Here is a 16,405-nt window from a genome sequence, read left to right on the forward strand (position 1 = left end):
GTAGAGTATAAATGTTTCACTTTTTGGGGGGAAATGGTCTAAAGAGGGGATCCCATACATCATGATTTTATCAGCGTTTTTGTTCCCTCGTAATGGCTTGGTAGTATTTTAAAGCTGATGGCCATAATTTTGACATTACAGTGGTCTGCGATTTTTCTCATATTCCACTGTTGATCTCTTTCCTCTCCTCATAGATGTGCCTTATGTGCTGAAGTTGGAATCACAGCCGCACACAACCTGCTGGCCTGGCCAGACACTCTACATGCTTGCTCCAAGCTTCCCTGACAAACAGCGCTGGGTCAATGTGCTGGAGACCGTGGCAGCTTGTGGGCGAAAATCGTGTGAAAAAGCAGAGACAGCTGCCGTAAGTGCCAGTATTTAGATGACACAACGTCCACTTTTAGTTTTATCCAAAATACCCTGAGATACAGTTTGTCCTTTGTGATCTGTGTAACTTGACTTGTTTGCCATTGGTAGTTCATATTTCTAACTAAGCATGTGCTATAGCCTGAAATGACTCCTCTTGTCAACATATGATAGGCTGAAGTGGCCCAGAGCGATAATCTTGCCCTGTTGGTGAAGGTAAAACATTTACACAATTAACTATGTTTGTCCTGCGCTTGAGCTGCATGCTACTGCAGAGCGTGTTTTTCAGACTTGCTTTTCATCTTTTGGGCCTTATTAACACACAAGCTTTCACGATGGCAAAACCTAAAATTCCTGCCTAGCAAAATGTTCAGAAATAAATCGTTTGTTTTCAAGTGTTTCACATGGCACATTTAACATTAATTATTGTAGCTTCAATGAAACATCCAGGTCCTCTAACCATCCCAAATTAATGGAATAAAATACCCATTCTTGAGCTTTACTCAAGCACATATATGCTTTACACATCTGGAAAAAGTTTCATCTTTCTAAGAAACCATGTGCAAACTCCAGATTGTGCCTGGGCATCTAGGATCCAGGACTTTGAGCCGGTGCAGCTGTAGAATTGCTGCCTTGCAGCAGTAGAGTTGCTGCCTTGCAGCACAAAAGACCCAGGTTCGAACCTGACTATGGGTGCTGTCTGTACGGAATTTGTACGTTCTCCCTGTGACCCCGTGGGTTCACTCCGGGTGTTCCAGTTTCCTCCCACACTCCAAAGACGTACAGGTTTGCCGGTTAATTGGCTTTGGTAAAATTGTAAATTGTCCCTAGTGTGTAAGATATTGCGAGTGAATGGAGTGATCGCTGGACATCGCGGACTCAGTGGGCCGAAGGGTCTGTTTCCGTGCTGTATCTTCCTAAAGTCTAAAGAATCTTCTAAAGAAAGTAGTGGGTTTTCTTTCTCTTAATTTATGCTGCAGATGATTTGAGGCATTGCCAAACATCAATCACTTTTGTTTGCAAATGTTTGCCATATTCTCATTTGTTTGTGGATGCTATGCAAACTACATCTGGATTTAGAAGCATCCACACTAAACCACAAAGCTGAAGGCTATGCAAGCAGAATGACGAGCAAATGGTGGTAAATGGTTTCCATTTCTACAAGTAGAAATGCAAAACAGGCTCATTTACAATTCATTCTTAATGCTCTGCTCTGGATGGTGTTGAACCTTTTGAGTGTTGTTGTATGCGCACTACTCCAGGCAAGTGGAGAGAGTTCTGTCACACTTGTGTCTCGTAGCTGGTGGAAAGATTTTGGGGTGCTAGGAAGTGAGTCATCCATGACGATTCTCGGCCACTGATCCGCTCTTGTAGTCAGTCACAAGACCAATGTGTCCAATCTGTTTAGGTTCTCATTAATGGTAACTCTCAGGATGTTGATAAAGAGTGACTCAGTCATGATGATGTTATTGAACATCAAGAGTAGAGAGAATCAGAGAGACATACCGCACAGAAACAGACCTTTTGGCCAAAATCATCTCTGGCGACCAAGTTTGCATTCTGGGCTAGTCCCATTTGCCTGCATTTGACCCATATCACTAAACCATCCACCTATGTATACAAATGTATTTTAAAAGTTGTGATAGTATCCACTTCTATAGCTTCCTCTTGCAGCTCGTTCCAGATAAGAACTACCCTCTGAGTGAAATGGTTGCTTCTGCAATCCCATTTAAATGTATCATTCCTCTCACCTTAGTTTATGTCCTGTAGTTTTAGAATCCTCTACTCTGGGGAAAAGACTGCGAGTGTTCACTTTATCCAAGTCACTCATGATGTTGTAAACTTCAGTAAGGTCTCCCTTCAGCCTCATATGTTCCAAAGAAAAAAGTTTATCCAGCATCTCCCTATAAACTCAAGCCTGGTTCATATCCTGGTGAATCTCTCTACATTCCTTCCAACTTAATGACATTCTTCCTATATCTGGGAAATCAGAACTACATCTAGTACTCCAAGAGTGGTCTCACCAATGACTTGGACAACTGTATCATGATGTCCCAATTTTTGTATCAATACCTTTCCAAATGAAGGCAAGCCTGCCAAACTCCGTCTACCCGCACTGCTGATTTCAGGTAACCATGCACCTATACTCATTACTTCAGCTTTTTGTATCACCTATACTCCTAGATCTACCATTTACTGAGCAAGTCCTGCCTTCATTTGACATATCAATGCAACATTTCATACCTGTCAGAGTTAAATTCAATTTTCAATTCCTTGATCCGCCCACGCAACTAATCTAGATCCTATTATAAGCTTAGATATTCTTCCACACCATCCAGTATACACCAATTTAGATGTCATGTACAAATGTACCCACAATGTTAACCATGTTGTCATTGCCATCTGTTAATGTAGATAACAAACGACAGTGGATCCAGCACCAATCCAATCGACCTTTCATAACTGCCCTCTGAATTTTTCATCCAAGCCAGTTTTGAATATAATTTGCAAGCTCACCTTGGATTCTGTGTGATCTAACCGTTCATACCAGCCCATGGCACGCAACCTAGCTAAAGTCCTTGTCGAGAATGTTCACTGCCCTACCCTCATCAGTCTTCAAAAAGACACTGTCAGATTTATGTGACACGATTTCCTGTGTACAAAGTCATGCTGATTTCCTCTAATCAGCTCCTACCTATCCAAATGCCGGTAGATCCGTTCCCTCAGAATTCCCACAACTGACGTCAGCCTCGCAGGTCTTGTCCTTGATTCCCTTCGTAAATGACAGTACAACGTTAGCAATAAGCAATAACTTAGTGCCTGCTTTTCAGGAATTGTCCCATCTGGGACATATGACAATAAAACACTCTTGACTCTTGCCTAATGTAGAAACAGTTTTCCAATTAATGACTGGTAACAATTAGTGTTTGGAACTCTTTCGAGGAATTAATTACAGCAGGCCAGTTGTCAATTTAAAATCGTGTATTGATGTTTGTTAATGAAAGGATATGAATCTGAAGTCATAGTCTTCTTGAGGAGTGGAACAGGCTTGAGGAACTAAATGACAACACTTATTTCTATGTATCTATCTGAAATTCCTGTTCACTGACTAATGACTCTCCTGTCCGTAAAAATAACGTAAATTCCTATCCTTTCCATCAAAACTCTTCATGATGTTGGACACTGCCATAAAATCCCTGTAACCTTCACAGTTTAAAGTAGAATGATTCTAGATTGTCTAGTCCTAAAGGCTACAATGTTCGTACTTTGATGCTTTCCACATTTGTAGTGACACATGCATCGGAAAGCTTTGCTAACCATTGCTTGCCATCAAACTCAAAATTAACTATTTTACATTTAATAGTCCTATAATGTTGAATATGTGTAGTCTTGTTGTCAATGTTGGAATGAATGATTAATTAAGAAGAAAATCCATAACTAAAATTGTAAGCTGAGTTTGCGCAAATTCATTGTATGCAGTAAGAAGCATTTCACTGTGTCCACACCCTAATATGACTTTAATTCTGCAGAAATTACTGGGAAATTCATTGCTGAAGCTGGAGGGAGATGACCGTTTGGATATAAACTGCACATTACCACTCACTGAGCAGGTATGTTGGAAAATGAAATGAATGGAATTTCCCTCATTGATCAGTGGCCCACTTGCTAAGCAATGGCAAGTGTGCCTTCCTGGGATTGTGGAGAGATGGTGTGTTTTTGGGGCAGTGCAGTGGCGCTGCGGTAGATTTGCTGCCATGCAGTGCCAGAGATCCAGGTTCATCCTGACTACGGTACTTGTCTCTATGAATCAAAGCGTGTGGATAAATGTGTTTCTGGGATCTTATATGAGCATTGCATGAGTCTCTGGGCTGCCAACAATGGCCTTCTCCAGCACAACGTACTACAAGTGTTCCTGCAAATGCTTAAAAAGAACACTCCGTGTGTAATCAGGGCCGGATTTAGATGCAGAGAGGCCCTAAGCTATTTCACTTGTGAGGCCCCCCCCTCCCAATCCCTCACCCCCACGACTAGAGGACCATGACTACCCCTCACAAGTGAAATAGCTTAGGGCCCCTCTTCATCTAAATCCGGCCCTGCCCAGTGGAGTGGGAATCTGCAGCGTGGAAGCTTCAGGCCCAGTGCTGAGTCCAGGCTGCAGGTAAGGCGGTGGCTGCGGGCTGCTGGATGGCTGTGGAGTGGCCAGGTCAGCAGGCTAAGAGTAGGAGGTCCCGGTGGGCGGATGGTCGGTGGGGCGGTGAGGTTCGACGGGTCCGGTGAGGCAGCGAGGTGAGTAGGCCCCCCTAGATCTCGAGGCCCTAAGCTTAAGCTTGCCTAGTTTATACGTAAATCCGGCCTTGTGTGTAATTATATTATCTCATACATCCTTGACTTAGTTACTTTACCAAGATTGTAAAGGGAACTAAGGACAAGAAGTACCCTGTCAAATTTTCCAAGTAACATCAAATGACAGAGAAGTGGTTGGTATCAGGTTTTGCTCATGGAAAAAATCAATTCTCAATTACACAATGCTGACATAATGAACATTTTAATTGAATTCACAGACATGGATAATAGAGTGTGAGGTTTTCGATAATTAAGACGGTGGAAATCAATGCTTTTATTATTTATTCATAATTTGCAATGTTCACATCACAGGCAAGGTCAGCACTTACTTGGGCGACTCTAATTACCCTCATGAGATTGTGGTCACCTCCCTTGGAACCAGTGCAGGCACTTCAGGTGAAGGTACTCCAACTAAGCTGTTGAGGGTGTTCCAGGTTTTCTAACCAAGGAAAACAGAGGAATTGAAATGTATTTCAAAGTGGTGGTAGTGTAACATTTTAACATAAACATCCACCGCAGTGACTCCTCCACATTCCTCACTGTGATGGAAGGCGGGAAAAAAGTTCAATCTCTTCTCTTCTTTGTTCTCCCGCGGTCGGGGGCCTCGAGCCTTCCGTTGACGGGGCGATCTTGGCTCCTGGTCGGGCCCTCCGGTTCGGGGTGATCAAGCTCCCGCATCGGGGGGAGGGGATCTCAGCTCCCCCACGCCGGGCGATCGGACCCCGAGTCGGGACTGGGCAAACCTCTTGCGACTTTGGAGCTTCCCGACATAAGTCTCTATCCGAGCCTGCAAGCTCCTCGAGGATGGAATGCGCAGGCTGCGGTTGGAGCGTCGATTCCAGGCAAGGTATCGCAAGCTCCGATGGTAAGTCCACGGCCCCGCGGTGGGGCTCAAAGTCAGTCTCAAACAAGGCCTCCAGCTCCATGATGTTAGGCCCCAGAGCGACCGGAGATACGATCCGGAAAACAATCGCATCTCCGGCAAGGTAAGAGATTGAAATAAAGTTTCCCCCTCCCCCTCCCCACCCCCCACATAAAACAAGCCAGAGAACATTAACACACTAAAATAACAAAAAAACCGAAAAGACAGACAGACCGTTGGCGAAGCTGACATCGCCACCCGGTGGAATGTGTTGCACCAGTGTTGAAGAGAATGAGCATTTATGGTGTTGAATGCTGTGTCATTCTGTGTTTTTTGTATTATTTAATACACTTTCATTCTCCCCCTTTATAAATCTTTTTTTTAACCTCTTGCTGGTTTCCAAAAATATTTGCAATCCTCTGGCCAAAAGCACTGTCTGACCAAGACCAGCAACAAAGCTCCTTGTGGTTCCTCAGCCTCAAAATACCACAGGCAGATATAAAAGGCTCTGAGCAGGACATGGGAAATGTAGCCAGTTAATGCTCACTGGAGAATCAAATCCTCCTCGGCACATGACTGCAGTAACCCAGATCAATCAATGGACTGCACTGTCACATCCTGACGGTACAGTTTCAATGGCAATATTGTTCAAATGAAACCTCTCCAGAATGATTGTACAATGGCTTAGGGACCCCAAACTCAATTTATAAATATTACCTTGGTCATATGCCGAGAAGATAGAAGGATAATTTGAAAGCACTACAATGATATGGTTGCCTCAATTGAATTAGCGAGTGTTTATGTTTGAAGGAAGAGCTGCCGTAATTTTAATTCTCACATTGATAGGTTTTTATCCATCGCATGGAACAAAGGCTGATATATTGCTTTAGATTGTCCATCGGCTATTATTTCACACTATATTGAAAAAGGTGTGAGGGATTTTATATATTATTGTATGTATTATCCCATTGTGGATGCACGCATGTAGCTTGTGTCCATAAACATGGTTTTCTATTGGGGGAGGGGGGGTGTTGATGAATCTGAAGCACACAAGGTTTTGTACACATTCTTGCCAATGATGTGATTATACCTGTGCAGGACACATTAAATTATCAGAGTATCTATTTATAATATTATTATATCTGAGGAAAGCTCACTTTTATGCATCTACAGATTGTGCTGGTTGGGACAGAGGAAGGCCTATATGCATTAAATGTCGTGAAGAACTCCCTTGTGCACATCCCAGGTGTGGGATCAGTGTTCCAGCTTCATATCCTAAAGGAGCTTGATCGACTCGTCATGATTGCAGGTTATTATGGACTTGCTGAAATGTATTTACCAGCAATAACTGCCATTGCACCATAACATCTTTCATTTGAAGGGTCTAATTTTATAGCTTCCTTTGGAAGTGATTGAAATGTAGATTTATTTTTTGCTACAGACGTTCACATTGTTGTGCTTTCTGGGGACACTTCATGTCAGAGTCAATGTGAATGGCATTTCATTATCTATTTGACAGGAGAAGAGCGAGCCTTCTGTTATGTGGATATTAAGAAGGTGAAGCTGTCATTAGCCCAATCCCACCTGCCTGGCCAGCCAGACCTTGTACCTACAGTTTTCGACAACTTGAAAGGATGTCACCTGTTTGCAACGGGGAAAGTGAGCACAACAACAGTCTTTAATCAGTGTTAGCTCTCTGTGTTAAATGTTCACTGTTTGAGGATGTGAATTTTACCACAATCAGTAGCATTGAAATCTTCTTGTATGCTGGGTTATTCCACTTAGTTCAAAATCCAGAACCACAATATACAATGGTAAATCAAATAACATCAAGTTATCCTTTTTGTCCATAATTATGTTTTCCCTCATGTTCAAATAAGGAAGAGAAAATTTAAATAGAGAATTAGTCTCAGCACTTCATGTGTCTTTTGCAGTTTTTAAGGCAAGGGTGGCAAGCAACAGATGTATGACTCACTTGATAATTGAGGACCAGATTTATATATTTTAAATATCAGCACGGGGGAAAGCTCGGCAGCAATATAGGGTGGCACAGTGGCACAGAGGTAGAGTTGCTGCCTTACAGTGCCAGAGACCCTGATTCGATCCTGACTGGTGCTGTCTGTACAGAGTTTGTATGTTCTCCATGTGACCGCATGGGCTTTCTCCAGTTGCTCTGGCTTCCTCCCACACTCCAAAGACGTGCAGGTTTATACGTTAATTGACTTCTGTAAATTGTAAATTATCCCTAGTGTGTAGGATAGTGCTAGTTTACGGGGTGATCGATGGATGCACGGACCCGGGTGGGCCGAAGGGCCTGTTTACGCGCTGTATGTCTAAATCAAAAGGAAGGGAGGAGCTTCCAAAGTAAGTGCCATATCATTGCAAGGGAGAAGGGTGAGCAGATGCCCTCAAAATCATCATCATATTCCCTTTCGCCAATCATGGCCACCGCCATCAATAACCCACAATACCGATCTGACCACCTCCCTTCTGTGATCAGCAAACTCCCTGGTCAAATCCTAGCCGTTTCATTTCTTCCTCCCCCTGGCTGGCAACTTTCCAAAGGATCCCTGGCTGTAGCCTCCTGAGGCTAAATTCCCCCAAATTGGCAGTTAGCCAGCTTTACAAGTTGGTTGATCGAGTAGAGAATGGAAAAATAATCATACTGAGGTCAGTTATTAAACATGAAAGAAGCATTGAATTCCTCCATCTGCTCCCAAACTGTGTGCCCTACCTCGTGAACATCAGGCCCAGTGCATGCCAAATCATAGGATATTTTATGTATTTCTAATTGCGTCTTGCTTGTCATACTCATTTAACAAATGCCTTTTGTACGCGAGTACTGTAATTCTATAAGATAGTTTTACATTTGATTCCATGTTTCATAACAAACTGCACAGTGAAATAAGACTTTCCCTTCATATCTTCAATACTTGCTGTCATAATAATAGTGGCAAAATCGATTTAGTTAAAATATGTACTGAAACTATTAAATTATTAGCCTTTCATGGTTTAACCTGGACATCAATTTGGACAGACTAGATTTAGAGGGATTGTTTCAATATTTTTTCATTGCTCCTTTATGAAAATGAACAAATTGAAATCAATTTTTAATTTAAACTGTGATGTTGCTACTGTTGAACGCTAAGGTTAGCCCAGTCGTAACTCTTCAAAGACGAGACATTGCTTCTCAGTGTTTACAGTGCCCTCCATAATGTTTGGGACAAAGACCCATCATTTATTTATTTGCCTCGGTACTCCACAATTTGAGATTTGAATAGAAAAAATCACATGTGGTTAAAGTGCACATTGTCAGATTTTAATAAAGGCCATTTTTATACATTTTGGTCATATACATTTATACAAATGATGGGTCTTTGTCCCAAACATCATGGAGGTCACTGTACATGTTCCAAGTTTCTTATATTTAAAGATTGTCCTGCCAGTTTGTGGTTTGGATTCTCTGCAGCAGTGTTTTGAGAATGGAAATCGTTGTTACCTAATTTAATAAGTTCCCCAGAATATAACAGACTGGGTTTTCCTGGTAATATTGCCTGTTCACATATCATTCTCAGTTCCGTGATAAAATTTGCCAACTTCCTGACACTATTCTTTGGGGAAACAAGGAACGGCAGTGTGCCATTCACACTGAGTGTGAAGGTATGCCACTTCCACATCATTCACCTGTGTACTTAAACCACAGTAAACCTTTGTGCTCGGACAGCATCTCCACCCATTCATATGGCGAAGGAACCAAGACCAGGTTTAGATCATTGCCGTTTTTGCAAACTCTTTAAATTAAATGTTATTAGTTATTTTCAAGCACATTTAAACGTGTTTATGATTTGTGACCATTTTGAAAAATTTCAGTATTTGAGCTTTTGTATTTTTAGATGTTTTGCGAGTCAGAAGCATCTGACCAAACAATAGGATGTAATTTAGGCTTGCTGTCAAAAAATGTAAGCATTTATATATCCTGCACATCCCTCCTTAAAACGTAGAAACATAGAGAATAGATGCAGGAGTAGGCCATTCGGTCCTTCGAGCCAGCACCGCCATTCAATATGATCATGGCTGATCATCCACAATCAGTGCCTCGTTCCTGCTTTCTCCCCATATCCCTTGATTCCTAGCTCTAAGTTATATCTAACTCTCTTGAAAACATCCAGTGAATTGGCCTCCCCTGCCTTCTGTGGCAGAGAATTCCACAGATTCGCAACTCTCTGGATGAAAACATTTTTCTTCATCTCAGTCTGAAATGGCCTACCCCATATTGTTAAATTGTGGCCCCTGGTTCTGGACTCCCCCAGCATCGAGAACATTTTTCCTGCATCTGGCCTGTCCAATCCCTTAAGATTTTTAGGTACCCAAAAATGCTGGAGAAACTCAGCGGGTGCAGCAGCATCTATGGAGCGAAGGAAATAGGCAACGTTGCGGGCCGAAAACCTTCTTCAGACATTCTTAAACACCTTAAGAATTTTATATGTTTCTAAAATATTCCCTCTCATCCTTCTAAATTCCAGTGAATATAGGGGTTTGCAAACTGAAGGTCTTGTCATGACAAAGGGCCTCCCACCACCTTGAACCACCTTTGAATTGTCCTCAGGAAATCCACACAAGGTTAACAAAGATTTCCTATGGGTCAGTAGTGAGCATGGGTGACACACGATCAACCACAAAATCCACAATATCAATTTATGACACTAACAGTTGTGGTATTTTTTTCATAGATTGAGGGTATACCTTGTACCTGTGCAGCAATGTCAAATAAAGTCTGCATCCTCCGTTATAATGATGGGCTTGACAGCTTTGGCATACGCAAGGTGAGTGTGATCATGCAGTGCACACAAACACCTGTTTAGAATAGAACTGATTACTTCATTTACCTCGCCTTTCGCTACCTACTATTCTTTAGTGTTTTCCTGTAACACAATGGCTGATTTATGCTATGGTGTATGATTTAGAATATCTGTATTACATAGAATTATCAAAATTGGCCCAAGTGCTATACACTTGAGGTAAGTCTAACAAAATACAGGTAGTTCTGCTATAATGCAATAGTTACATTGCCAAGAACCTTTGCATGATAGAAAGTCTCATTACAGCAAGATGGGCTGTATTTACCTTCAATAGGTGTCCTCTAATCTACACCAATCTGTGTAATGGCAGAACCACCAGCATTTTATTTATGGGTGTGTGTGTGTGTGTAATCTGTCACAGTGAATTGGGCCATTAACATCATCCGCTTCAATATCTCCCACAGGAAATTGACACATCAGAGCCCTGTAGCTGTATACAGTTTACGACATACAGTATCATCATAGGTACCAACAAGTTCTATGAGATAGAAATGAAAAACTACACACTGGACGGTAAGAACAGTCGTTGGAAAACAGGAGCATTGAATAGTTTTGGAGATACAGCGTGGAAACAGATCCTTCAGCCCACCAATTCCACACCGACCAGTGATCACCTGTACACTGTATAGAAGTTGGGAGGCCATGTTGCAGTTGTATAAGACGTTTGTGAGACCGCATTTAGAATATTGTGTTCAGTTCTGGGCACCATGTTATAGGAAAGATATTGTCAAGCTTGAAAGGGTTCAGAAAAGATTTACGAGGATGTTGCCAGGGCTAGAGGGTGTGAGCTATAGGGAGAGGTTGAGTAGGCTGGGTCTCTATTCCATGGAGCACAGGAGGATGAGGGGTGATCTTATAGAAGTGTACAAAATCATGAGAGGAATAGATCGGGTAGATGCACAGAGTCTCTTGCCCACAGTAAGGGAATTGAGGACCAGAGGACATAGGTTCAAGATGAAGGGGAAAGATTTAATAGGAATCCGAGGGGTAACTTTTTCACACAAATGGTGGCGGGTGTATGGAACAAGCTGCCAGAGGAGGTAGTTGGGGCTAGGACTATCCCATTGTTTAAGAAACAAGTACATGGATAGGTACACAAAATTGCTGGGGGAACTCAGCGGGTGCAGCAGCATCTATGGAGCGAAGGAAATAGGCGACGTTTCGGGCCGAAACCCTTCTTCAGACTGATAGGGGGTGGGGAAAGAAAGAAGGACAAAGGGAGGAGGAGGAGGAGCCCGAGGGCGGGCGGATGGGAGGAGACAGCTAGAGGGTGAAGGAAGGGGAGGGGGGGAGGGGACAGCACGGGCTAGCCAAATTGGGAGAATTCAATGTTGATGCCAAGGGGACGCAAGGACCCCAGACGGAATATGAGGTGCTGTTCCTCCAATTTCCGCTGGTGCTCACTCTGGCAATGGAGGAGACCCAGGACAGAGAGGTCGGATTGGGAATGGGAGGGGGAGTTGAGTACATGGATAGGACAGGTTTGGAGGGATATGGACCATGCGCAGGCAAGTGGGACTAGTGTTGATGGGAGATTGTTGGCCGGTGTGGGCCAGTTGGGCCGAAGGGCCTGTTTCCGCACTGTATCACTCTGTGACTCGTTCTATCATACACACGAAAGACAATTTACAGAAGCCAATTAACCTACAAACCTGCACGTCTTTTAAGTGTGGGAGGAAAGTGGAGCACCTGGAGAAAACCCAAGTGGTCACAGACATCAACCGAGGTCGGGATCGAACCCAGGTCTCTAGCGCTGTACAGCGGCAACTCTACCACTGCGCCACCGTGCCGCCCATCATGGTGGTCTCAGTTGCATCTTGCCTGTATGATGCCCGACTACGGAGTGATTGATACTGACATGAATACTTAATGTACTGAAATATTATTTTTATTTTGTTATCTATCTCCCATTCTTTGTACATTTTTGATGAAAAGTATCAAGCCTTACATTTGCCTGCCTTCTCACATGCAACTGCAAATTAATTCTACAATGCAGGACTTGAGCACCAGAAACACATCTGTGACAAGTGGCCGCTGTCAGGTTTCGACTATGACTACTGGCAGACTATTTCCCCTTATGGAACATCATAGTCAAAGCTGACAGCTGCTTTCCACAGGGCATGCAAGAAATGCTATGAAGAGGGTTCCTGCCTGCATTTCTTTCTGTTTATTTCCCAACCTCAGGAAATCATTTGGAAGCTCCCACAGCTGAGAAAAAAATTACATGGAGTGAGAAGAAAAGGATTAACTCAAGTGGATAAAAGTACCACAGATAGGTTGATAGACATAAAAGTGCTGGAGTAACTCAGCAGGTTAGGAAACATCTCAGGAGACAAGGAATAGGTGACGTTTTGGGTCAGAACCCTTCTTCAGACTAAAAGTAGAGGTGTGGGGGGGGGGGGAGAATCAGGAGGTGCGAAAAGACCAGAACAAACAGGGCCAGCAACAGATGACTGAGGACAGGTAGAGCCCAGAATGGCCCATTTTTCACTGGGGAAGAGATTACCACTGATGGGTTGTAAATTCTGGACTGTAAGCTAATTATTTAAACATTTTGAGTTTAAAGTAAACCCTTGTGTACTTGAGTAATATTTAAAAGTAAACTAGTGGATGTTTATATTAGCAAACTACCAAATGTTCTGACTTGAGACCATTGATAAGCTTGTATATATTGTTGAACCTGCTCACCGTTAACCTAATGTAATTGGCAATGTGACCGTATCATTGAAAGTTACCAATCTCAGGTGCCTCTGTCTCTCGCACTGCAGAATTTCTGGATAAGAACGATATGACGTTGGCTTCTGCTATTTTTGCTGCTTCATCCTACAGTTTCCCAATTGCCATTGCCCAGGTGAATAGCAGTGGGCAAACGGATGAGTTTCTGCTCTGCTTCCATGGTAAGTAACGAGCTTGTAATATAGCCATTGCCTGCGTGTAATGATGGCTGCCTTTAATATTTTATGACATGGTTTATATTTATATTCCTGAAGTTGTTTTCCTTTTATGTGACAAGTCCAACCAGCTTCCAAACAAATAGATTAATGAAACATTTCTGCTGAAGCAAAACTATAGGTGTTCATCCTTGGGAAGCAAATATTTCCTTAAATGCTGTATTAATTTAATGCACCTGGCCCACATCTCACACACCAATGAAGCTGATGTGTGGCTTATTGAATGTACAATTTACTGCTGACATGACCGTTCAACACGGGGACACAAGGATCTGCAGATGCTGGTTTACAAAAATATAATGCAAAGTGCTGGAAAAACTCAGCAAGTCAGGCAGCATCTGGAGAACAAGGGTAGGTGACGTTTCACCTATCCATGTTCTCCAAATACGCTCCTTGGCCCGCTGAGTTACTGGAGCACTTTGAGTCTTCTGTTGACTTTCCAAGATGTCAGTTTACTTGGTGATACATCTGAATAATCAACATTTGTTAAGGCTATAGATAGGCATGAACATAATGTGGTATTCTGTTTCATCTGAGGTCTAATGTTTCTTATATTCTACTGCCTGCCTTTAACAGCATCACGGGACAATTTCATCATTTTTGACGTTATTTTTTTTTATCTTTGGCTGCAACAGAATTTGGAGTTATTGTTGATTCGTACGGAAGACGTAGTCGCACTGACGACTTGAAGTGGAAACGTTTGCCCTTGGCATTTGGTAAGTACAGCCTACAGCATCTTTTTGCATTTCTGCATTCAATTTTGTTGGAACAGATTTCCATAAATTGGAGGCATTCAAAGGTTAGTCTGATTTTACTATAATGGTTTTGACTTGAAAATTGGATGTACGCATCCTTTTAAAATTTGCTTCCAATTTAAAATTGCGATAATTATAAATTATAAAGAAGATTGTAATACAATTCAAGTTAATAAATATGCAGAACAGGCTAATAATTACAGTGCATTGAACCACAGGCTGAACCACACATAGAGTTCTGTGCATGTTACAGCTCTCCATATTATGAAAGGATTCAGAACCACTGGTATAAATTCACAAGAAATCTGTAATATAACTGAACTCTGAAGCTAAAAGGCTCAGGAAAAACAACAGGATGAAGCTTTATTTCATAAGGTAGGCGTAAAGGAGATGGCACCGATTGTCAAGGAGACCAAAATTAGGAATCACTGGGAAAGGGTTGGTGTTAATAATAGAAAAGGAATCCAGCTGAAATGTCTTTGCTGAGAGTGGTTTGTGGAATTGCTGCGTGGGAATAATACAAATTTGTTTATTTAGCTTCCTCGTAAACACATGAAGGATATACTGACAGGATTGATTACAGCGCAATTAGAGCATTAAACATGGAACTACCATTGGCCAAATGACCTGTTTCTGGGCTTCAGACTGCATGACCCAGATATTTACAAGGATGGAGGGAAGGCCCAGTGGCTATGAATGCAGGCAGCCTGCACAATCTGATACCCTATTTCCTCCTTATAGCTGTCAGATTAAATGAAGGAGTTACAGTTTTGTAGACATCCCAAAATACATTACACCCAGTGAAGTACTTCTGAAGTTTATTCATAAGCTATAGGAGCAGAATTAGGCAATTCGGCGGCCCAAAAGGTCTACTCCACCATTCAATCATGGCTGATCTATCTTTCCCTCTCAACCCCATTCTTTTCCCCATAAATGCTGACACCCATACTAATCAAGAATCTGTCAATCTCTGCCTTAAAAATGGTGCTGACTCGCCCACTCCAGACTGCAGGAGTACGTGCTGAGGGACACGCTGAAGCTCAGTGCAGCCAACGCCAAGGCTCTGTGGGGGAGGACCACAGTCTGGGGAACCTTTGTTGCTGGACATGGGGGACAGGGCGCGGTGGAGACGCCCCTCAAACAAGGGAAGGGATATCATCCCTGGGGGCCACATGAGTGGCAAGGGTGCCAGGTATAATGATATTTCTGTGAAAACTTCCATATAAAACGCTAATGAATGTATGTATCGCTGCTGAGAACGTCGGAAGAATTTTTGCACAGTTCTTGTTTTGAATATATTTTTGATTCTGAATAAATTTTATTTTGCTTAAAAATAAATCTGATCCAGACCAATTAAAGGTCTGAAATACTGGGTATCATAGTTTTATTAATTTATTATAAATCACTACCCCATCTTTCTGGAGTAGGTTACTTGTTTGACCTCAAACATGTAATTAAAATAGAAGCAGGTCTGTTATAGTTTCCCTCTTATCTTCCATTATAAAGGGAGATTGCATTGGCGATCTCCCCTTGGCGCACATCTTTCGGGATGCGTCCATTTTTCATCTTGTGTACATGTCCAAGCCAGCAGTGATGCTCCTGCTTGAGGATCGCAAGGATGCTGGGCATGTTGGTCAGGAAGAGGACGGATTCATTGGTGATTTTGTCCTGTCCCCAGACTCCTAGGATGCGATGAAGACAGCAGCAATGAAAATAGTTCAATTTCTGTTCCTGATGTAGATAAGTCATCCAAGCTTCACTGCTGTACAGTAACATGCTCAAGATGCCACGCTTTGTAGCCAGATTTAAATATTTGCTATGTAAATAGGTAATCAAGTTATAAAGTAAAAATAATTGTTATATGAAGATATATAACTATCAGTTTTACCCCATAGTTAATAGTAATTGCATGCACTGTTGTATAAACATCGCAGTCTGTATCCAATAAGCATTCAAAGCTAGACACAAAATGCTGGAGTAACAACAGGACAGGCAGCATCTCTGGAGAGAAGGAATTCAAAGCTATTGGATGCAAATTTATATATAGATTGATAGTTGTCAGAAATTAGTTATGTAATGGTGATAATCCAAAATTTCACACCAAAATACATGTGATTTCAGGATCATCATTCTGCTAACCTGCTTGTGAGCTTAATTTTCAATTTGTGTTTTATTTGTGATTGTTTCAGTTTATAGAGAGCCGTACCTATTTGTAACTCACTTCAACTCTCTGGAGGTTATTGAGATCCAGGGTCATAACACAGTCAG

At 42.2% G+C, this 16,405-nt stretch overlaps 1 protein-coding gene across 7 annotated transcripts in view; it reads left to right on the forward strand.

Moving 5' to 3' along the window:
- Window positions 1-16,405, forward strand: part of cit (citron rho-interacting serine/threonine kinase) — a 153,229-nt gene that overhangs the window by 128,593 nt on the left and 8,231 nt on the right. For all 7 annotated transcript variants that reach the window (XM_033043639.1, XM_033043633.1, XM_033043640.1 and 4 more), the window contains exons 37-45: window positions 195-364; window positions 3,897-3,977; window positions 6,746-6,881; window positions 7,092-7,231; window positions 10,303-10,395; window positions 10,836-10,944; window positions 13,200-13,328; window positions 14,018-14,098; window positions 16,327-16,405. In XM_033043639.1, coding sequence (XP_032899530.1) covers window positions 195-364; window positions 3,897-3,977; window positions 6,746-6,881; window positions 7,092-7,231; window positions 10,303-10,395; window positions 10,836-10,944; window positions 13,200-13,328; window positions 14,018-14,098; window positions 16,327-16,405 — 1,018 coding nt within the window. The remainder of the gene's footprint in view (window positions 1-194; window positions 365-3,896; window positions 3,978-6,745; window positions 6,882-7,091; window positions 7,232-10,302; window positions 10,396-10,835; window positions 10,945-13,199; window positions 13,329-14,017; window positions 14,099-16,326) is intronic.

This window comes from Amblyraja radiata, chromosome 25, assembly GCF_010909765.2.
Source record: "Amblyraja radiata isolate CabotCenter1 chromosome 25, sAmbRad1.1.pri, whole genome shotgun sequence".
NCBI lineage: Eukaryota > Metazoa > Chordata > Chondrichthyes > Rajiformes > Rajidae > Amblyraja > Amblyraja radiata.